Source organism: Bicyclus anynana, chromosome 13, assembly GCF_947172395.1.
Source record: "Bicyclus anynana chromosome 13, ilBicAnyn1.1, whole genome shotgun sequence".
Classification (NCBI taxonomy): Eukaryota; Metazoa; Arthropoda; class Insecta; order Lepidoptera; family Nymphalidae; genus Bicyclus; species Bicyclus anynana.
This window is the reverse complement of record NC_069095.1, coordinates 13,196,418-13,221,627: the sequence shown is the minus strand read 5'-3', so window position 1 is coordinate 13,221,627 and position 25,210 is coordinate 13,196,418. Positions and strand designations below refer to the sequence as shown.

At 38.1% G+C, this 25,210-nt stretch overlaps 1 protein-coding gene across 1 annotated transcript; it reads left to right on the top strand.

Annotated features, from left to right (window-relative positions):
• The first annotated feature begins 36 nt into the window (after positions 1 to 36).
• Positions 37 to 22,974, top strand: LOC112044521 (WD and tetratricopeptide repeats protein 1). Its single transcript, XM_024080401.2, has 13 exons — positions 37 to 498; positions 1,034 to 1,145; positions 3,095 to 3,273; positions 3,864 to 4,065; positions 5,178 to 5,307; positions 6,207 to 6,316; positions 6,605 to 6,802; positions 7,659 to 7,786; positions 8,639 to 8,883; positions 9,320 to 9,473; positions 10,341 to 10,509; positions 12,334 to 12,491; positions 13,617 to 22,974. The coding sequence occupies exons 1-13, from the start codon at positions 302 to 304 to the stop codon at positions 13,618 to 13,620; spliced, it is 1,986 nt and encodes a 661-aa protein (XP_023936169.1). The 5' UTR covers positions 37 to 301; the 3' UTR covers positions 13,621 to 22,974.
• The last annotated feature ends 2,236 nt before the right edge of the window (positions 22,975 to 25,210 follow it).

Genomic DNA, 25,210 nt, shown 5'->3' with positions numbered 1-25,210 from the left:
TTGTTTTAGGAACAATACAAATTAAATCTAGCAACACTGACCGAAGTTTATTTGACGATTTGACAGCTTCGCATAATTTTTCGAAAGAAAATTTTCGATTCGATCTCATTACTTTTGTTTGCTGTAATCATAATACTTGACAAAATCCATTGAAAATATTGTTATTGTTAACACCGTAGTGTTATATGTAACTGTGATGTGCTGTGAAATGTTGTTCACTATAAATAGATCGAGGTGCATAGTTCGCGATTTTGTCTGATTTACTTGGGGTATCAGACATATTGTAGGATATTTATTAAACATGGGTAGGAGAGAGGAAGCTGCCTGGTCGCTGGGAACCGTGGGCCTGACCGCGGCCAGGGAGCGTGGAGGCATCAATAGGAAGTTTCAAAATCGTCTAACTGTGACGAGGAGTATGATCGATAGATTAGGTTTAGAAAAAGAGTTGCATGGACATATGGGCTGTGTTAATTGCTTAGAATGGAATCGCAACGGATCGTAAGTAAACGCACATTTTTTTTAAAACTACGAGTTGCCCATGGGCTATCTTCTATTTTATAAAACAACTGTCATAAATATTCAGTTGTTGTAGTATTTCATGTCCAGGTTTTGTTGGAACGTGTTGTTCCATTAACGGTACAGTACATACTAGTCCCTCTGGTCGGATATTATAACTGAATATATTCATAATATTTTGTTGTTTGTTTATTGCACAAATGAGAAACCAAAACAAAGTAGAAAAAGGTTTGAAAATTATTTTTCAGTACAAGTACATATTTTATAGGAACAAGAACTATGTGGGTGAAACAGTGGGGCATTGGCTAGTCTGACAGACAAACAAACAAACACATTTCTCATATTGTTATTCCTGACCAATTACTATTTGCCACAAAATTTTTGGTAAAAACTGCTAGGAATGAGTGTAAATGACGATAGTCTTGTGGGACCCTTGCTTTTAAAACTCTCAAGTAATCAAGTCATAAGTCTCAAGTAATCATATTATAAGTCAAATAATCAATGATTTTCTATTCAGCATTTTAGCATCAGCATCTGACGATCTCCATGTCATACTGTGGGACCCCTATAAACACAGACAACTTTATAACATGACTACAGGCCATACTGGAAACATATTCTCGGTTAAGGTAAGATATCTTGACAAACTGAGACTCAGTAGTTCAGAGCCACTACAGTTGAAGATATTCAACTGATGAAAAAAAACAATCTTTTGTTGCCTTATTTTAATTTGTGCTATAATTAGATTGGAGTGATGATGAAACTTTTATTGATAGAGGAATACAGAATAAGAGAAGTTTTATAGAACCCTCAAAATGTAATGTCAAATTAGAGTGATGGTGGCAAAGACAAGAACACTTGTGACAAGGGCTAGTGATTGTTAATGAAATGCAGGAACAGATGTTCTCAAATGATTTGTAGTAATGTAATGCGTTTCTCGCTAAGGCAGCAGGGAACATGCAATGTGAGGCAGAATGTTACATTACATGTTGCATTGCACCAATCTGTACCCAGCTTTATAGTGCAGGTTCATTGATTACACTCTTATGATATGCCGGTGACAGGGAGAAAGGACTGTGCGGGTGTGAAGTCGTGAGCGTGGGGCAGAGGGAAGGAGGGTATAATGTCAAGCCCCCTCCCGCCCCGTGTGGACCATTGGAAGTGTTACAAACGAACTTACCAAGCAAATTGATGAGTCAGCAAACAATGATAAGCATTATTATCTTTTGCTGACTCATCAATTAATTATTATCAATATTTATGATTATATAAATGTAAACAAATGTGCCTGACATTTATTTTATTAGATTTATTTTATAACCCTTGATGTATGAAGGTGACTTTATTAATTTATTAAAATCACTTAATACAGTGCAACCTTAATATAACGTACCTCAATATAACGACTTCCTCGATTTAACAAATTTTTCGTAATCCCCTTGAATTGCCCATAAGAGTCAATATAAAATATACCTTTACATTGCGAACATTCTTTGTGTACAACCTCTTTATAACGAATTTTCAACTATCAAGAAAAAGTATTCATACCTCTAATTAACGAATTTTGCCAACCCAAAACCTTTATATAAAGTTTCTACCAATAATATAACTCTTAATCTTATAATGTGATTCATGTCTCGACATGTTTCGAAACGCTTTTGTTTGTAAAGTAACTTGTAAAGTTGCTGACATCGTCACATCTGTGTTGCCAGTTACTGATGCAGAAGCGGATGAAGACGAGGAAGAAGAGGGTGAAATTGATGAGCATAACTTCACAATAAAAGATGCTTATAATGCTTTGAATACAATAAAATCTGTATTTCTCAAAAAGGGAGGTTTGAGTGACGATGTAGTGAAATCCATCACGAAATTAGATTGCGCTTTGGATGTCATAACTCATACCGGTGGTAAACAGACAACTATCAATGACTTTTTTTCTAATAAATGAAAAAAATTTAGATTAAGCTACTATGTATAACCACTTGTTAATTCTTTTTGATTATTAATGTAAGAAAAAAAAATTATTATTGTTTTTAAATACATAGCAAATACATTATAGTAATTTGATAAAAATGTGTTATCATTTATTAGTAGATGTTGTTCGCTATAACAAGATAAGTACGTAATATTGAGGTGAATAAAACTATTCTTTTACCTCTTTATAACGAATTTTAGACCAATCTAACCTCAACATAACAAACCTCAGTTCAACGAATTACTTGATATTACGAATATTTTCTTGTTCCCCTCCGATTTGTTATATCGAGGTTGCACTGTATTTTCAAGAACTTTACTTTATACTTGTGCTATAAGTTGACTTTGAATTTTATTCTTAGCATGTTTTCTTCAGGGCCCAGTAAGCCTAAGATATGCACCACATCATAGCTTAAGATGAGAAAAAGTGATTTTTCTTCACAAGATATGTTGTTGTTACATGGTAGGCCTGTACAGTAGTGGACAGGGCTGTAGAATTTGTCATTGAGTGCCCATGAAAGGTGATGCTTTGTTAATGTAGGCAGTATTCCATTAAAAATCAGGTTGTCCATCAGATTGTTTTGTCATTGAAAAATTGTGGCAGTTCCTGTCAGACGACCTGGTGGCGACGTGCGCGGCGGACGGGTCGGTGCGTGCGAGCGCCGTGACGGGCGGCGCGTCCTTGCTGGAGTGCTCGTGCCACTGCGGCCGCGTCAAGCGGCTCGCCGTCGCGCCCGACAAGCCGCATCTGGTGTGGTCGGCGGGCGAAGACGGACTCGTTCTGTAAGTATTGCAGTAGGTAATGTGAGAGAGACTATCGTCGACTCTTGTCTGATGCAACGACATGACGGCCTCCGTGGCGCAGTGGTATGCACAGTGAATTTACAAAAAGGAGGTCCTGGGTTCGATCCAGCTGGGCAGATTGAGATTTTCTTAATAAGTGGGTGGGAGGCTTCGGCCGTGGCTAGTTACCACCCTACCGGCAAAGACGTACCGCCAAGCGATTTAGCGTTCCAGTACGATGTCGTGTAGAAACCAAAGGAGTGTGGATTTTCATCCTCCTCCTAACAAGTTAGCCCGCTTCCATCTTCGACTGCATCATCACTTACCATCAGGTGAGATTGTAGTCAAGGGCTAACTTGTCAAAAATAAAAAAAAAAAACATTGTGTTGGAACGAAACAGTTGAGATTTCACAGAAGGACTCAACAGGTTTTCATCAATGACGCCCAAAAACACTTACCTTTAATACCAAAAAAAAAAAATTGTAATTGCTTCACCATTCTGCAGCTACGGTTCCACAGACAGACAGGCAGACATGTCAAACTTATAACACATTTTTGCGTGGGGGGTTACAAATGAACATTGTCCACAGGCAGCACGACCTGCGCGCACCGCACCACTGCAACTCGGACTCGTCCAACGTGCTGGTGAACCTGCTCAACCACATGGGGCGCTACGCGGAGGCTAAGTGTCTGGCCGTCAACCCTCGCCGCCCCTACCAGCTGGCCGTCGGCGCCAACGACTTCTACGTGCGACTGTACGACACCAGGATGATCAAACTGGCTAAGCTACAGGTATACTATATACAGTGTAAACGCTATATAACGACACTAAAGCGACTGTACGTTTTATAGAGAGTGGTATATGGAAAGAAGAAAAATGTAGGAGTAAATCTTTTTCGTCAATACACAGTGATTTTCTTTTACTGATGATGTTTACTATTTGAAAGTTTGTGAGCAACTAATAATATGATAATGTATTAAGTCCATGACTTCTACTTATTAGTCATGGTCAACAACAGTGTACACATGCAATTCCAATTTGTAAACAACAAAACTAATTTCTTAGAAATGTTTTTTTATTGCATATTGCCGACAGTCGAGTTTATTAGTATTTTACGGGGTAGGATATAAAACTACAAAAGAACGTCTATAGATGGACACCAATTTTGGCAACAACTAACAAAAAAAGGTATTTTTTTTTTAAATTGTTGACGTGATAGAGAGTGGGTGTAACGCTATATAGATATAATTGTATGGAAAGTAAGCTAAACCAACAAAAGCCATGTGATGTCGACGCTTAAGGGACGTTATATGAAGCTTACACTGTATATACAATATAGTATACATTTATGGGTTGGTCCAGGTCAACTGGGAAAACTCCTGAAATAAACCATCCTCTTGGAACTGATTGACCTTTGAAAATAATATAAATGTTAACAATAGGATAGGGTAGTTTACTTATATCAAATTTAATGTAAACAATATTAATTTCGTACAGTACAAGGACTAGCCAAGGAAAAGCCAAGTATTTCTTATCATAGAAAATTTTATTTAAAATATGCTGTCGTCCTTTTTATGATGTCACAATATTACTTGATGTACTGAAGAAATAAACGTCAAACTAATTGATAACTTATAATTATGACAAACACTGTTTGGATAAGGTTTATCGTTTATGTGACGTCATGAAACCATAAAATATAAACTATCATGACTAACAACATTTTAGTAAATATATAAAAATTAAAATTGTTATGTATTATCTCGTAAAAATATGATTATTTTTTTCAATCTAGTAGAAAGACAATGAACATTCTGCTTTCTGTAAGGCTAGTAGATGATCTATGCTTTAATTGTTGGTTAACAACCATAGCTGTGTAGTATCATCAGTGTCGTATTCCCAGGAAGAGATGCAGCTGACGACGCCCACGTCGCGGCTGCTGTGGGAGCGCCAGAACCTGCGCTGCTCGCGCGCCGGCCACGGCGACCGCGACAACAACATCCCGCGCGCGGCCGTGCAGTACTACGCGCCCGGTGAGTGCACAACCGTCAGTTCGTCGTATTTTAAACTTATCATCATCATAAGTCGATGGACGTGCACATCAGGGTTATTATGTATATCAGTGTACCATTGAAATAATGAGTCACTACATCGTTTTTCATCACATTTTCGTTTATGCAATAATCTATACTAAAGCCATACTCCAAAAGTACTGTTTACCAACAAACAAATTAAAAATGAGGGTATAAATCGCTAGTAATTTCTCACCTAATAATAATTATAATTAAGTTGTTCTTAAATTAATGAAAATAAATTTGATTAATAAGCTTAAAACTATTAGATATAGTTAACATATTTTGAATAATATTTTATAAAAAACAATACATAAATTAAAATAAAAAAGTTATGAAATTACATGCATTTTCTACCCTCATTTCTAATTTTTTTGTTAGTAAACAGTACTCCTCGAATATGGCTTTAGTTTAATATTATATTTTCAACGAAATGACATAAGTATCTTGGCAGTAATATAGAAGTGGCAGTTGCAAGTAGTAAGAATATTTCAACAAAAAACCGTTATTTACATGTTTTTGTTGAAATAATTATGTTATATGATCGTAAAACAAAACGATCACTGTCATTTGATGTAAAATGACGTAGTCAAGATCATTTCGTGAAATAACTACGTACGAAAATACAATGAAAAACCATATAGTGACTTATTATTTGAATGGTACACCGAGTTACGTAATAACCCTGTTGGTCTTTCAAACCAACTCTGTGCTTTTCGGAGCTTGAGACCCTAACTGTGATGTAATTAGAAGTTAGAATTGATAACTTACGTGCCTTTTAGCATAATCTGTTTTTCTTTGTCTGAGTTTGTTGCTTTGTCTGAAGAAGCTTGGAAAAAAATATAATGAAATATTTTTAGGTCACTTGTCCATGGAACCAAACGAGCACACCTTCCCAAAGAAAGCAACCACTTACGTAGCGTTCAGCCACGACGGGAACGAGTTACTAGTCAATTTGGGCTCTGAACAGGTACAATTTTATATTTGGTTAAAATAGTATAATTTGAAAACAGGTGTGGACACCGTCACGCTGCCAGTCGCGTTAGTGATTTTGTGTGTGTGTTTCCTCTACCTCAAAATAATACCACCTGTAATCGAGGAACTCGCAACATATAGTCTCAATATTTATGTGCAATAGAATATTAAGAGGTTGATATTTAAGTAACACCTATCGTCCTGGATACTTCCTTAATCCAGAGATAATTTGAAAACCGTTTAGTATTAAAAAAAATTGGCGATGCAATACAATTTCTCGTAGGTGTATTTGTTCGACATAAACAACGCCAGGCGGCCGGTGCTAGTCGAGAGCTTCATAATCCAACACAACCACGGCTACCGCGAGGGGGAAACCAAACATTCCCCCAAGAACGGCACCACAGCGGGCTGTTCCGGCTCAAACGGCACCGTCGACCAACAGCCGCCGCTGCCCGATAGAGTGAGGCATATCAAGGACATGGTGAGTAAAGGCGACTGGATCGTATTATCTGTGCATGTATTCATCTTTCACAAAAGAATAGCCCTAAAGAATGAGCCTGAAAAATTCCTCAGGGTAAGCCTTAAAATTCCCCAGCCTAACATGCGTCAACGACATTATCTCGTAAAGAGAAAAAGACATATTATTATACAATAGTAGCGAAATTTTAAATAATTAAAAATATGTTGTCTGAGCGTGACGTAGCACGCATCATAAGCTAAAAGTTTCATGCAAGAACGCCTCGAGACTAATTACATACGGACCAGGAGAGCTATTCTGAAACGATGATTTGTATATTTCGCTAGTGTGAGCTTCAAATGCACTTCTATCTTTCTCTTTCTATAATATCGTGTTAAACAGAGATATATAGATATGATTTAGAAACTCGAATTTGTGCCAAACATTGTTAGAGAATCGCCGCCCTGTCTTGCTTTTCTCTCAAATTGTTAATGAGCTCCGTTAAAAATAAGTTCTAGTTTAGTATAAAATATATACCTGATCTAAGCCTGTTTTCTTCAAAAAATAGCAGACAATTTTGATTGTGAATTTGGGTGCGACACTAGTCCTTGGTCTGAGAAGAAAGCACATGTTCCTATCATACGTAAGTACGGTAGGCAACTACGGATATTGTACTGTGGTGGCTTTGGGAGATAACGGGTAAACGCTCAGTTGCCCACGTACAAAGAGTAACTTTATTATGATTTATTTCATTTTAATAAAATAAATTATGTCCTAAGTTACTAAATTCCTGGCTTCGTGATAACCCTTCGCTAGAGTCCAGCAGTAGATGTCCATCGCGATGATGAAATGAAAAAAAATTAAGAAAAGAAATGTGCAGGCCAACGAGCTGGTGAACAACAGCAACTACTCGTCGGCCGTGGAGCTGTACAACAGCGCCATCGCGGAGTGCCCGCACGCCGCCATCTTGTACTCCAACAGGGCCGCGGCGCTCATGCGGCGAAGTTGGTGAGTAATTAGATATATGTCTTGTACGGTGTCTCCAAGCGGAGTCCTTTTCTCTCTGGCGACGTTCTCGGCACCCCTCACTAGTGGTTCCTACTGCACCGCTTAGCGAGGTCGAACCCGTCGGAGGTTTCGGCGAGCGTCCATCAGCCAGCGGTGAGGATGAAGTCATTTCTGGTAGTGGGGAGAGTTGCTGTTTAGAGCAGATCTCGGGAAGGCACTTCAGCCACACACAACACACAGCCAGGCGATCAGAGTCTGTGCCCGGACGGAAACGGCGCAACATTCCCACATATGGGATGGGACATCTACCGGACAGGAAGCACCTACCACGGGATATGGAAATCCATGGAATACCAAGCTAATGACCTCAATAAATACCAACGAAGACTTCACAAAATATAAAGAAAACCCCAAAAATAGCCGCTATCAGGAAGCTCTCCAAAGACTTGCAGCGTGCAAAAGATATTGCAGTGCTTCCCCCAGGCCCTTGCGGGCGTCAGAGAATATAGCGGGGGCTCTTCAGTGGGACTGGGTCTTAAATAGCACCTGGCTGGGCTCATGACGGATGGTGGTTATCCAGGGGTCCGAAGATTAGCTAGCCAGCTGAGGTGTTAGCTGTGGCGGCACGCGTTTCGCCTTCGTCCTCCTTTCGGATCCGTCCGCGGCGTCCATGGTGGGCTCAGACTGGGTGGGCTAGATATTACTATGAGTCTGATAATCTGATAAAACTATCAATAATAATTGGTTCCTCTGTAATGACAGTAAATATGGTATTGTGCATACAGCAAGTTTATTAGTTCTATTTTTATTAACTTCTACCCTTTTTTGTCGCAATATAAGTTTTTTTTGTAGGGCGGGCGATACGTACGCAGCCATTAAGGACTGTTACAAGGCAATAAAACTGGACGCAGGCCACGTCAAGTCCCACTTCAGGCTGGCCAAGGGTCTGATGGACCTGAAGAGGGCGCGCGAGGCGCACGAGTGCCTGCTGTACTTCAAGGACAAGTTCCCCAAACACGCGGAGAGTCACGCCGTGTTCCTACTGCAGAAGGACATCAACGTGGCCTTGGAGACTATGGAGACACAACCTGACGAAGGTGAACTTTGTAACAGTTTGTAACATTGGTGCAATAAGTTGTCAAGATACAGGGACAGTGACAAAAACCTTGGTTGACAAAAATTTGCTACTTGAAAGTTTTCGGAAAAATATTTTGAAATTTTTGTGGGCTTATTTTATACCACCTTTTTTTTAAAAAAAAAATTAATAGAAACACTAATCAATTTTCCCTAAAATAAACAGAAAATTGATTAATTTTTCTATTAAATTCATAGACTAAGCAGTTGGTATCAAGCCATTTTAACTTCCCACTCCGCACAAATTGATATCATTAGTAAAACTGATTTGGTACTTGGTATATAATTTGACAGTCCATTTGTCGATTTGTACCTCCCTTCGGTGCTGCCCCTAGCGGATTTTTTTAAAACCTTTGGAAGAAACGGGTATATAATAGAATGGAATGATCTGTATTCCAGTTGACGACGACGGGCAGTCGGGCAGCGCGCTGGAGCGGCAGGCGCGCGTCACGGCGCTGGACTACAGCCACCGCTTCCTGGGCCACTGCAACACCACCACCGACATCAAGGAGGCCAGCTTCCTCGGGCCCGACGCCAACTACGTGGCCGCCGGGTGAGCCTTTGTGGTGTTAAGTGTCAGACATTACCTCGCAAGTATCGCCAATTATCGACGAGCAAAGATCGGTCCCTCATAAAATATTAATGGTCCAAAATTGTATGGAGCCCATGAACAATCATTGTACCCTGGCGGAAATAAAAGAAAATATTTTTTAAAACTATCTTTGATTATACAAATCTACGAATTTACTTTAATTCTTTCAAAATAATATTCATTCTCTCCCACGAAATGCAACACTAATATGGGTAATAATGGCGGATTGATGACGTTTTCAATGCAGTAGTCGATTTGACGTTTGCTATCAATTGTCATACCGTAGTTACTTTAAGGGCGCCATCTTGATATAACTCAAAAAGTTGGGTTTTAATTTTATTTATTTCTTTTTATTTAGTTAGATTTATTCACTTATCTAGACTTTAATAAAATTCTTGTATTTTTAAATTTTAATAATAAGGGGTACTAGAGTGGACCAGAAAAGGACCGTCTCCTTTTTAAAGAGGAACTGTGCAAATTAAGAGTCAAGTTCAATAATCCCACTTTTCCTAAGTGGGCAAAATTCCCAATTATAAGAAACCCATTCCAGCAAGTTTTAAAATAGACTAAAACAAAAAGCATACCTTAATTAGAACCTGTAAGGCTATTCTGTAACCGTTTTTACAACTCACTTGTGCGAGTTTCCAATTCACCTCTATCTTTCTCTGTCGATACTATGGAATGAGAAAGAAAGAGGTGAATTCGAAACTCGGACTTGTGAGTTATACAACACATCGTTACAGAATAGTACAACTAAGATCTAATTATTGCTATGTTGGAAGGACTTAAAAAGATTTTATGTATTTCATTGATTGATGTGTACTGCAGTTCTGATGACGGAAGCCTGTTCATCTGGTGCCGGAAGTCTGGCAACATCATCAGGTGCCTGCGCGGCGACGAGTCCATCGTCAACTGCGTGCAGCTGCACCCCACCATGTTCCTGCTGGCCACTAGCGGCATCGAGGCCGTCGTGCGTCTCTGGAGCCCCAGGCCCGAGGTGAGGGACATCATCAGGTGCCTGGCGCCGTGAGTCTTTAGAGCCAAGTTGGTTAAGACTCCGCCACACAGCCTCTGTCGTAAACTACCTCATACAGTTATGTCATCTAAATACGTCACACTCATTTTAAAACCACGAGTATAATAGGGCGAGGTCAAGAGTAACAGTTGCAGCTTATAGGTAGTTAAATATTGGGTTTTCATTTCTTCATTTCTCAGCAGCGAAGGGGAATGCCCACCGGCCCATACTACGTCGGCCCAGGGAACCCAGGTGTACCCCTGTATTTCATTATTTAAAGTAGAATTATCAAGATTTTTTTAGACATAAGTAAACTGCCAGGCGGTTAGGGTAAGCCTGGGCTGGGGATGGGCATTCCCCTTTGGAAGTCGATTTGATTCAATGTTTAAATAGTGGCAAGTAATGCATGTTTTTAAAATATGTGTATTTAACCTTTATCTATACTAATATTATAAAGCTGTAGAGTTTGTTTGTTTGTTTGGTTGAACGCGGTAATCTCAGGAACTACTGGTCTGATTAGAAAAAATATTTCAGTGTTAGATAGCCCATTTATCAAGGAAGGCTATAGGCTATATATTATCCCCATATTCTTGGGGAATATCGGGAACGGGAAGCACCACGCGGGTGATACCGCGCGCCAGCAGCTTGTGCCTTATATTTTGCCTACAAAAATATTAAATTAGGGTTTTTCATTAATTTTATATGGACCAATAATGTTACGAGTACAAATAGTTTTGTATTTATTAAGTAACTTTATACACACATCAAATGCTTTTTAATTAGTTTATTTTTTTAATATTTGTGTTAAATTATGTTTATTTCTTTGCACCGCTCTCAATCGCTCGTCAAGATGTTGGGCATATGGGTGTAGCAGTAAAGGCTTGTAATGTTACATTATTTATTATTGTCCCAGTCAGCCCAATTGTAAATGTGTCTCATGTTCTGTTATAATTTATTTTGGAAGACTTTTGGAAGTCTGTTTGGCTTTGTATGTAGTGTACAGACAAACATATTTGTGTGTAAAACTGAATTTGTTTTATTGTATAAATTGAATTTAGCAAGCTATGTTCAGGTGGTTCATGATCACATTGACCCATGATCACGTGGTTCATACTTTCTGGTGTGGTTCTAATAATTTCCAGTGTACAGAAAAACACGGTGGCACTGAATAATTGTTTTTTTAATAGCTTGTTTACTCATGGTTCCGTGACTCAAAATCTCCTTAATCATGGTCACGTGGTTCAGTCCCGTGGTACATTGCCACTTGGCACATTTCTTTATCCTTATAAAATAGTTTGTTTGTGGCCAGTTAGTGCTCATGCAATTCTTGTTCACGTGCCCAATGTCAGTTAGAAACTAACTCTGCCATCTGGGCTCCACATGAGGTTAAAAAAAAAGATGAATTAGCATAATTAGAAATGTCGTAAAACCTTGTAGCGAACTTTTTTCGATATAAGTAAACAGCCGGATGGATAGGTTAGGTTAATAGCTGAGAAAATAGACATATTTTCGGATTGCTGAGTGATTTATTTGCTATAGCAAGTAGTACTAGTTTTTAGTATAATATTAGTTGGTAGTAGTATTAGTTTGTAAATATAATTAATTTTTAAAATTATCACAATATAGTGCTAAGCTAGCGAATTGGGTTGTACCTTGTTAGATAATAAATAAATGTTCACGTGGGACATGTTCACGTAGCTTATGCTCGCGTGACTCATGTTCGCGCGTGAACGTTGCTCATGCTCATGCGGTTCTTGGTGACGTGGCTCATGCCCTGGCTCACGCTGAGGTCGGTGCGGTCCGCAGGACGGCGGCAGCGAGTCCCGCGTGGTGCAGGAGGCGGGCGCGGCGGCGGCGGCCAACCAGCAGCGCATGCGCAGCGACCCGTTCGAGGCGATGCTGCTCAACATCAGTTTCGCCGGCAGCGGCGACCGCGAGCTGCACTCGCCCGCCTGTCGAGCCACGTGAGATTGCCTTTTATATATGCGTATACTATATTGTTGGAAATAGTAGACCTGTTTTCGTAAGGAGTAGGGAGTTAGAGAGGGGTATCGATCGGGCGGGAAAGACTTGTGATATAAGGCGCTCGCCTTACGGTCGCCTTCAGTATGATCGTGGCGTTCGAGCCGTCCACATTTCTTGTTGTGTAATTCTTTATGGGTTACTTGGGATAGGTGGGGAGAGTGACTTGAGTGGAAAAGGGGAGTGTTTTTACAGCCAAAAGGATCCTTTAACCCTACACACAACGTTCACAAGTGCGTGACTCCACTCAAGGTCATTCTCTGCCATTTGTTAATTAAGTTCTCCTGACAAATGTTGTGAATCATAAACTTTGTTCGACATTGGTTTTCTTATTTTTTTTTTGTAATCCACTTCTGATTCTACCAATTGACTTCGTCCGCGTGGAATTCAGTTTTTCACAAATCCCGCGGGAACCATGGATTTTTCCGAGATGAAAAGTAGCCTATGTTTTAATCCAGATTAAAATCTATCTCCATTCCAAATTTCAGCCAAATCGCTTCAGTAGCCACAGTGTAAAAGAGGAACAAACACACTTACACTCAAACTCTCGCCTTTATAATATTAGTGTGATATGTTCCAAACGAGTTGACATCAGAAGCAGATTTAAAGAGCAAAACATGATTATTTAAAAGTTTGTCAGGTCTAACAATTCCCACTAAGAATGTTGCCAATAAACCCTCGAGTGGCAAAGATTGACCTTGGATTCCCGGACTTGTGACCGTTTTTTTTTTTAGATGGGACGTAAGAAAAAAAAATTTAAAAGAAATTAATAAAAAAAAGTGTAAAAGAAATTAATAAAATATATAAATAAATAACTACGAACTTAGTAGTTGATTGCCTGTGCATATACCAGATCAAGTAGGACTTCCTAGTGTTTTTCCATTGGAATAGGGTTTAGAAATATTACGAAAAGAAAAGTTAAATTAAGCTATGAGTACCTATGTATTATACTTATAAAAAGTGTATATAATAACTGAGCGATATTTTGAATTTGGCCGCTATTGGTCGACGATATGTTCTTCTCGTCATATCTCACGTCAACTGAACTTCTTTTGTGAATGTTTCAGGTAAACTCTGGCTGCAGATCTCTATACGGATTTCCATTAAGTCATTTGTAAATATAATAAATATCCTATCGAGCGATATCATTACGGTTATTATTGGTTGTTTCGCCGTCTGTGTCGCGCGTGATTTTCGTTCAACTTGTATATTAATATTTATGGTTAATTTTAATCTGTATTTGTAAATACAATAGTATATTATCTTAAAAGAATTACCTGGGAATTTTCTTAATTTTCTACGTTTGTGAAGTCTACGTATTGGGCCAGCGTGGTGGACTATTACTCTCATTCTGAGAGGAGACTCGTGCTCAACAGTGAGCCGAATATGGGTCGTTAAGGATGATGATGGTATCTTAGAAGAAACTGACTCCTTGAACCATTTTTTGGACTATGTGGGCTCGGATCACGAATTGCTGAGTTCAGTCCTTGGTCGGGTTTTAAAACTGAACTTTTCTTTCTTTTTGAAAGACAGTTTTGATTTGGATAAGGTGACAGACATTCGCGTACATTGTATGTGTTAAGTGTTAACTAAAAGAGTGTCAGCAAAATAGAAACATTTTTAATTTTTTTTAATTATTTAGTTATGGGATGCGTGTGTCTTAAAAACCAGTTACCAAAAAGCCGTTGCTTAGCAACCAACCACTCACAGACGGATTCATTTATAAACATGTTTCTGCTTTGGTAACGCTCCTTGAGTTTTATACAAACATGTACCGTGCTGAATACAATCGAAGCACTATTTAAAATACAATTAAAGCTAAAGTTTTCACCTTTACTTATAACAACATAAAGTTTTAAAAGTGCTTATAAACTAAGTCACCATTCGTACGGGCGCTTATTTAACGGACGTTAAAAAAAGCGTTCAAATAGAACAAATGCATTCCCAACATTGACGACTTATAACAAAAGGACACATAATCAACAAATGTAGAAAATTTCACTTGAAAACTGGTCAATTTTGCTTTGACAGTTTTAGAATTATTTGTAAAAAAAATACCTATAGGCCTTTAAATATAGTCCAATATTCAATAAAATCCTAAAATCAGAGCAAATTCGACCATAAGGATTGAGTTTAAGGTTGAATTTGTAAATGCGACTACTTGACTTGAGTGCCATGAAGTTGTGTTTGGCACTCATTGAGTGGGGACGTTTTTTGGTCGCTGATTGTGCATCCACTTTTTAATAGGAGATCGATGATTCCCAAGTATATGTTCACACGACAGCGTTTTAAAAACGCGACGCTTTTTTTCTGAGCTGTGTTGCACTTGCAATTTTGTGCGTTGAAATTAGACCTTCAATAAACTTCATACTATAGTTGAACGCTTTTTTAACGCCCGTTAAAAAAACGCTCGTGCGAATATATATGAATGCTTAAAATAAATGAATTTTGAATTTGATTGGTGGAACCTACGTTGTAAGTATATTTACTTATACTTTGCAATATTTACGAATACAGGTAGAATATTTTGAAATATGGTGCCAAGTTGATTATTTCTTTTTACGTGTCTTCCCTCCATATCTCATTAATATATTATTGAGACATATATTTATTATTATTTACGAAAATATGAATATAGTCCCGAAGATGTTTCACTTGTTATTTGTGTTTCTTTAGTACTGAATTGTATGTTATAGGGATACTATAAAACTGAGTCCTCGATTGTGCGGGGACTGAGAGAGGACCGGAAAGTTAATTAATTAAGGCTACTTCTAAAGCCAAGTACTTTAAATAATGATAATAATTAATTTACCTATACAGGGTGCTCGGGAGTATTTCCCATATTTCTGGGGTTATATTCTTTAGCGAATTTTAGTTTTTTTTTTTAAGAATATTTTTCATATTTTATTATAATATGACCAATATTTCCATTCCCCTCCAACTAGTCGGGAAAGACTGTGCCAGGAGTGGGTACGACAATAGACCAACGGGGTGAGGATTGAACCACCACCCCTCGGCGATGAATCCAACCGCTCTTACCGTTGAGCGTTAATTAGAAATGTTCAAAAATTAATATTTTCTTCTATTCTAAAATTAATATTTTCGGGGTAAATAATATTTCTTTTGTAAATAGATCTTAAAATGTATCCCTTAGACGCATCCTTATAATTATGACGTATCCAAGTTTGACGTATTGTAAAATGCAAGTATTGATAAAGGAGTGTGTTACATGGATAGTCGGAATTATTTGAATTACTTTGTATGAAAACATAAAGTTTTTATTTTTTGGTTTGAACACCTTGAAATTATGGGAAATACTCTCGAGCACCCTGTATATTTTTTTCTATTTTGTCTATGTTTTGTTTGGTCTAAATGGTTAATGGGCATTCTCTATATTTGCGAGTTTTTCTATAATACATTATTAAGTTGTTTAACTTATTCAATAATTAAACAGGTAATAGTCCTTGGACACAGGAACAAGAGTAATGACCACTGTACTACTTTGTGCATACAGTACAAACTTTGTGGATATGACATAAACGCATAGCGAGTCTATGTATCTATGAATATGGGGCCTATGGGGCCCTTTCCTTCCAAGCCCCTTGGGCACATCCTATGAGTATAACAATATACCCCCTGAAAATTGACTGACAATGCTACAAGTTGATTTTAAATATCATAATTTACATTTTCTGCAAAAAAATACTATTAGATTTTTAATAAAAAAAATTACAATTTGAATGACGATTTTTTTTATAACTTTAGCAAGCCTAACATTCATGCGTGTTATCGCTTGCACCTCTCGCTTCCTTCTGACGTCTCTGTATCGCGCAGTCGAGGACTCTGTTATTAAGTTTGTCTATAAAAGTTATGGGTCGATTTATATTGCTCATGCTCATTTAGATAAACTTGAGATAAAGGTAGTTTGATACTGTACTAATAGCTATTTAGGGTCATGTAAAGGTGGATTCATGCTATACCATGTCTGGGCAACATGAAAGATCTTTACACATACAAATAAGTACACCTTCATTACAATATATGTGGCGGGATCTTTTCTGTTTAAATTTAACGAAAACATTGTAAATCGATTATAATCTCTTTTCATCAATAGAATGAATATACTTTTTTGTTGTCTAACAGCCCACGTTAGGTTTATATAAGCCAGACATAGTACAGCATGATTCCTAGTTTTAAAATCTATTCAGACGTCAGGGGTGAAACCCACTATGTACTTTGTTGATGAATATATATTTTTTAATTTTCCGGGCGATTTCAGTCATTCATTATGCAAACTCTAAAACTGTTTGGGAAAAAAGCAGTAGAAAGTTGGATCAACAATTTGTTACTGCATAATGCTTACCAGTGTGAAAAACTTAACGTCACAGCACATCCCTGACAAATTTCACATGGACACCCTGACTGTGATATGTCTGAATAGACTCTAAGCTGTTTTTAACATTTTTATTTTAATGTGTTTTTTTATTACTTAAGACAATAGGGTGTTTAAATAAACGAAGTGTTTATAAACAAACTTCATATGAGTATAGTCTGGCAAGTTCGTTGATGACACTCGCATGATATGCGGGTGACGGGGGCAAAGACAGCGTGGGTGTGAAATCGTGCGTGCGGGGAAATGACGTGTATCAGTCGTGGGCTCATTCATGGCTACACGCCCCCCGGCCCGCGCGGTCCATCGGGAGTGTTACGAACGAAGTTGCCAAGCTATAGCTGTCCTTGTCTGCGCGGTACCTACAGCGGATATGACGACAGAGAGGAGCGACAGAGGAGCGGGCGGCAGACGCACGATTAAGGCTTTAAACTCACTAAACCGTCTAATCTACCTGTCTGGGGAGTAATGGGATATTTGCAAAAAAATCCTACTGGGTCGCCAGTTCCGTGTTACAGTAGCATAGTAGGAGAGGTACAAGACAAGTTCTCAACTTGACTCAAATCATCATCGGCTATTAGGCATCCACTGCTGGACATAGGCCTTTAAGTTGCGCCAGACCGCTCTACCGTTCCGTACTGACCGTTCCGGATCACACAAAAAGACAAACATAGAACCCTCATAGCTCTCTTCATAGCACGCTGAACGACTTGAAGTTTGTGGACTCCACAAATTCTAAGTTGACTCAAATACTTACCCAAAAATGTCTACCAGCTCTCGGACTCGAAGTGACGTAAGGACGCATCGTATCATACGGATTTTTAATTAATTTTACGGTAGACAAAATCCGTTCGATGCGATCCGTACGATGCGGATCCATGGACGTACTTGTATGAATTTCAATACAAAGAATACTGAAATCCGTTTTATGCGGTGCGTCCGATACGTATGATGTGGATCAGTGTCGGAAGCGATAGATGAGTTTTGCCAATAATTTACTCATTGATGATGTCGCCGGTGGCTCCCCCTCCTCTCTGACGTCATAGAACATACCCCGCGTCCCTGTACGGTGCTCCTTGCCGGACGAGGACTGATGAGTTAAGCAGTTTGGCTATAATATAAATATATAATATATTTTAGTTGTTATGCAATAGTACTGGCAGTCTTAATATTCTTATTGTCAGATGTTTGTTTTTGTTTAGTTTCTTTTAAATGTTTTATAAATGTAAATATTATTATATGGTAATTAGTATATTAATGCCGGCGTATATTTGACGAGGTTTTGTTACTGCTACTATCAAATCATTATTAACATTGCTTGCGTTGAAATAAAGTCGAAAATTAATTATCAACTATGCTCATGTCTCTTCAGGCGAAATTAGTTGTAATAATATTTGTTTAATATTTCAACTTCTGTAGGCTTACAATATGTGCCACGACTTATCTTGAAGTGAAATAGAAATAGTCGATCAATAGCGGCTAAACCTTAAATATCGCTCTCTCTTTCGTCCCATCGCAAAAGAAGAAAACGATATTTTCAGTTTAGCGCTATTGGTCGACAATATGTCATTTAGTCGTCACGGATGTTATTAAAAGTTTACTGCGCTTTGTCAAATATGCACCGGCTCTTAGGGTCAACACTGCGTGGAGGAGTGACTCGGTCTAAGTTGACCCTAAAAGTACATTAATGGAACATTTTTGTAATATTAATAGACAAATAATAATTATTATATTAAAAAAAGTAACGTTTTCCCGTTGATAATTCTTGCAGCAATATATTTAAAAGGAGATTGTTTAATGCAGTCTTCCAAATTGCCTGTGTGGAATTTTGTGTTTTTTCGTCTTGAGTTGAGTTGAGACAGGCTGTGTTATGTTTTGCTATAGTTTATTTATCCTTTTCTTGTTTGCCAAAGCTCGTAGTACAGTATTGGTTACCAATGCTTGCCGAGACCGTCAGACAAGCTTAAGATGCGCATCAAGACACTCGTATTTCGAGAAGAGGGAAAAACCGACCAATAGCGGCCAATTTAAAATATCGCTCTCTCTTTCATCCCATCGAAGTGAGCTTTAGTAGTGGACAGTTGTCTTTATATCGTCTCGACATAATCGACGTGATGCGCATCTAGGCCTGCAGGCTAATTCACTAACTTTGACGTTTACGACATTGAGATTTTATGTAACAAATGTCATCTGTATATCATTATGATATCCACGAAGGGTGATATTTTTTTTTTTTTTTTTAAAAAGAATATTTGTCATATCTTTTATAATATGACCAATATTCCCATTGCCCTCCAACTAGTCGGGAAAGACTGCTAGGAGTGGGTACGACAATAGACCAACGGAGCGAGGAACGAACCACCACCCTTCGGTGATGAGTCAGACCGCTCTTACCGTTGAGCTATTGAGGCTATATATATATATTAATCATACAGTAGGTAGATGACATTTCTGAGTTGATTTGTTGTTTATTTTAATAGGTTGTTAATAAATACCAAATCAGCCACTGTTACAAATGGTCATTAACAATGTTAGCTTTCATTTCACACCATATCTACCCTTCACTAGGACGGATGCATGCAACCATCTCCTTTTAATTATTTACAATCCAATATTCGAAGTTTTTAAAGTCTCTGCACTCGCGGTACATTGGTAAAAACGTTCGCTGTATGTTTTTTTTTATCGACTGTGTACAAATTAGCAAAACCACAAACACAGGAGTGTAGTTAAGCTACTTTATACTCGTCGATGTAATATTCGCTTATAACGAGTTTTAGTAGAATTTGAATTTTATTTCTATGGGATGGCAAATATAAAAATGTCTTTAAGAACGCCATGGAAATGAGCGATGTCACATCGCTGTAACTTTACAGAATGCCGGTTTGAGAAAAAATTACGCGACTTATACAGTAAAGCCAGCGCTAGTGTAAAGGGACTTTTAAAACCTGCAGTTAGTACAGTCAAAGTAGAAATTTATTTATTCACCAAACAAAAACCATATTAATGTTAACAGAATTAAATTAAAATTAAAATAAAACAAGTGAGAAAGTAAAATAGGTATTTTAATATATTGTATAGCGTATAGTTGGCACGTTTAGAATTAAAGTGACCTAAAACAAAATTTACAGTTATTCGATCATTGGCAGGTTTGAAAGAGATCTAAGTAAACTTTTTATCCTTTAGTCTTATACATTGTTTTAGGTCATTTTAAGTGAGTGCAGAATTGAGTCTGAGACCTTAAATAAATGGATATAAAATAAATACAAAAAAAAACTAATCATAACGATATGATAATAAAAATCTTAGCTTGTAAACCATTTAAACTGCTATGATAGTAAAACATATTACGTCATTATATGTAGATGTATGCGTATATTTTATATTATGAAAACGTACGGCCGAGCGCTTAATTTGTACAGCAACGTGTGGTATAGATTATAGTTAAATGCATTTTTTGGTCCTAAGTATGGGCGTAAGATTATAAACATGATTTCGCTTGTCAAAGACGTCATGAGAAAAACAATATGGCGGACTTGACGAAGAAAATTAAATATGTATATTACAAATTAAATCGTAATTAACAAACCAAAAACGGGTAACTGTTATTCTGTCTGGTGGTACGATTTATGTATAGAAATTATTACATTTGGTTTCTCTTTTTTTTCATTTACATGAGTTGTGCCTTTTTTATTGGATGTTGTTACATTCTGACATTTAGTTTTTGTCTCTGTCAGTTTATTTATGTCATTAATACTTGGATTGCTTCGTCACGTATTTGCGTTTGCGTATAGTTATTCCTGTAATTTAAATTCTACAGTTCCTTAAAATGACATTGAGGAATATTGAATATAGTGTGTTGTGTATGTGATGAAGTAAAAATAAGGAATGTGCCTCATACAGTACATGTCATGTCACATTTTAGTATATAGTTAATAAGAAAAAATATCATGTATTTTTTCTTAGAAGAAGAGAGAAATAGAGTTTTCGGTGCCAAAATGCTCTTTAACCGTGACAGCTTTATTTACTACCGAAATCGTTGTAAGTAAAAACCATTAATATTTCCATTATAAGTAGTAAAATAATAACAGTGTTCGTTATATGTTTTTGGGTTGGAGTAAAAAAAATCTATTTCTTTTCGATAGACGATCGACATCTTGTAAAGTATTGATTAATAAATTCAAAGATTTTCAGCTCTTTGTCAAAGTGACAATTATTATTTTGCTGTTTTCGTTTGGTTCATTCAGTTATGAGTTACAGAGTGCTAAAAATGATAGTCAACAAGCACGTAGAGCCGTAGAGTACTGCGCCTGAACTCTCACTGGTCATGTCGGTCTGCTACCCATGACTATGAGAGTGAGGGAATAGAGAGTGCACCTGTGCTTGCGCACACGCTTGTACACTATAATGTCTCCTGCGTACATGAAATTAGCCACTGTGGTCAAAAACCTTCGGTCGGGAACATTGTCTCTTTCTCTAAATGCTTTGGTTAAGCAAGGGTAAGCTCAAAGCTTCGAATCCTCAATAGCTCAACGGTAATAGCGTTCGAACTCATCAACGGAGGGGTGGTGGTTCGATCCCCGCCCCGTGGGTCTATTGTCGTACCCATTCTTGGTACAGTCTTTCCAGATTGTCATATTTAGAAAATATGGCAAATATTCTTTTTTAATAAAAAAAAGTGCTCAACGAGTTGCAAATCTGAAGTGGCAATGGGCGGGGCATATAATTCGAAGCGCCGATGGATTAGGGTCCAAAAGTGCGACCCCGCACTAGAAAGCGCAGTGTTCGACCATGATGATGTGATGATGAGGATGATGAATAAAAAAAAATCCTCTGTTAAATATAAAATCCTATCATATAGAGGAATGGCCTTTAGTGGAGTATTGAAGATAGACTGTTATTGATGACAATGATGTGTGTATCTACCACTTTTAGTGAGAACAATTATAAATAATATTGTTTTTGTGATATATGACCTTGTGCGCTCGGCTGTACTGTACGTTAGGATAGGTAAAGCCGGATTTACATTTGTCTGACGTGTCGTGTTGTGTTGATTAGAACAGAATCGGTTTCATACACTTTGTATGCGGCATATCAGTGTGCCTAGTGGGAGTTTTCAATGTTTTCCATACTGTTACTACCGCGTTAACGTAAACGCGTATTTATATGGACTTGAAACAGATGTGCAGTAGTGCCACTAGATGGCGCTGTTTCAATTCCTTAGAAATTACTAGGCCCTCAGAAGCTACCAGGACATGTCATATTTAAAACGTTGGCATATAAAATGTATGATACCGATTCTGTTCTGATGCGTCACGACACGACACGTCAGACAAATGTAAATCCGGCTTAAGGGTGCATTCACATCTGCCGTAAAGTCAGCCGCTGACTGTGAGCCGGTATTCGCTTTTTAGTTTTCTACACGTATTGAAGTTGTCATTCATATCAAGACAATGAAGGCAAAAATCAGCTACAATTTCTGATTTCGTTGAGGTTTTGACGGCCTCCTTGACGCAGTGGTCGGTGGATTTACACGGAGGTCCTTGGCTCGATCCCCAGCTGGGCCGATTGAGGTTTTCTTAATTGGTCCAGTTCTGGTTGGTGGGAGGCTTCCGCCGTGGCTAGTTACCGGCAAAGACGTATCTCCAAGCGATTTAGCGTTCTGGAACGATGCCGTGTAGAAACCGAAAGGGGTGTGAATTTTCAATCCTACTAACAAGTTAGCCCGCTTCAGTCCTAGATTGCATCATCACTTACCTTCAGGTGAGATTGTAGTCAAGGGCGAAATTGCGCACAACGCTGCGCCACGGAGAGTCCAGCCCCCCAACGGTCCTAATATAAAACTTACGAGTTTTTTTTATATATCTTCGGCATAACATGGCGTTGTCCTCGGAAGCTACTCGCCACTCTCTCTGTTTTGTGGCAACCCTTTGAAAAACACTTGACGATAAGCTTTAAGCTCAGATCAATTACCTTCTATAGGACCTGCCTCGCTAGAGGCCCTCTGTCAAAAACTATACGAGCATGATCTAACGAGTATGGGTTGACTTAAAAAAAATCGGCTTTTGTAACAACGAATCTCTGACAATCACAGAGTTTTTACCTTATGTTTTAGCACTCGACGCTTATCTATCCATCAGAAACTACCATATCTATGACTTGTTAATTTGTTATTAACATTTCTTTGCGTCGTCGGTAAAACTACGTCACTATGACTTGCTAATGTTAATAGCTGCACACTGTAGTGCTAGCTTATTGTCAACGAGTTTACAAGTATCTCTTTAGCCCGCTAATCCGCTTTAGTAAAGCGTGGTGGGTTGGAGGGTTGGCCATATACCGTGCACAGTAAAACCAGCCAAGTCAAGTTTGCCATCACCCCTGTAGCAGCGCCGGGACGTGGGCAATATGGCTTGTAAAGTATGCCTTTAGGTACTTGGTATCAATAGCTTGAATATTTTTTCAGTAAGCGAGCTAAGTGGACGTTTTACTTGATTGTGTGTAGCTGGCGTAAGGCTGGCTCACAGTAAGCTGCTACGTCGTGTGCAATGACTCGGTAGGACGGGGTGTGTAAGCGCTTTGCTAATATTCCCATGATGTATAAAGGAGTTCTTGGATATTTTTTTTAACTCATAGATGTTGTTAAATTAAAGATTTGTTAGTATATTTTGTGTTTTATTTCATTTGTTTACATACTATGTATTTGGTACACAAAAAGGAAAGTAATAAAAAAGTAACAAAAGTTTTGCTTTAAAATAATGGGCATATGAAATTCGTACAAATCATGAACAAATTACTTAGAACATAGGTGTTGATAGCATAACCTAAATCGGAGGAGGATCTCTCTCGAGGAATCGAAGCCAGGACTTTATGATCTACCAGGTCATATAGAGGGGGGGGACGTGAAATTAATAGCTAGGTATTTATTAATAGTACATTATGATATAAGTGCGCTAAGTTGAAAAATACATCCGAGGCGATATTGCAGCTCGAGCCGAAGGCGAGAGCTACAGTAAGGAAGCAGAGGCTGTAATTATCAAAGCGCACGTCATACGACGTTTTGTAACACATTTACGAGGAAACACACTTCACTTCTTTCTGGTGCGCAGACCAGCGTTTTTTTTTTAGACAAATGCAACAAATGCAGTATTACCTACTAATAAGGTAAATTAACATTTTTGTGTTTCTGATACAAATAAATAGTTGACATTTATTCATTTATTATCAAAATTATTTAGATTATTTATTACATTTTATCTCACAAACTTCATTTTATTCATAAAATGTTGAGCACTTTTCTGACATAAAAATTCTGCCAAGATTTAAAAAAGTAACTACCGTTCGATTTTAGACGGATGATAAAGGTTTTATATTACATTACGGTACAGAAAACATATGTAATTACGGCACATGTGCATTTTACTTTACATTACGACATACATGCGTGCGTAATGAGATACATTACGATATTGAAATTGGTGAAATAAGCGTTACTTTACGAGCCAATGTGTTACAAATAAAATCAAGTATGTAATAGTAAACAAGTCCGCCATTTTGTCTTCAAGCGTAGTATCTGGTACCAGGAGAACATCGCGTCTAGGAGCGGGAACTCTGCCCCCGTTGGCAAAGTAACGCCAACGGTGGTGGAGTTACCAGGCCCAGATACGTTCCGGAGATCGCCGTGTCGTCTCTCGCTCGTTATATTCAAAGTTTCGCTGGGTGAAGATCTTCTTTCCTATTCTTATTACTTGTGTACATTTTCAGTTCTTGATGATGTAACAGCTTGTGGTACCTATCTGAAAACAGAAAAGTTGTGTGTTGAATTGCATTCAGTTATACAGCTTTTGGGCTCGAGTTCTCGGGTCTGCTATGAAATATTGAGATTTTCTACCAAGAAATTTTCAATGGCTGCCCGAAGTTGGAAAGTTGCTATTATACCTACCCCATGCCTCGGACATGATCATTACCATCTGTTATGTCATAGTAGATAACCGTTACCAAATTAAACATCGCCAATCTACATTAGAACATGATGGGGTGACAAAGTTACAGCTTTTATTAAATAGCGAAGGTCTGGCCATGACATCACATTGCACTTGTGGCGACAAAGAGATGAAAGTCCGCGGTAGCATAATTTACGAGTATAATTGGTAATTGTCGGACTTACCCTCAGACCAATTATTGTATAGGACCTGCCTCGCTAGACATTACTTTTCTGTTAAAGTATATGATCAACGATCTAATGCGATTATAAAACTGTCTCTATAGAATCGATGT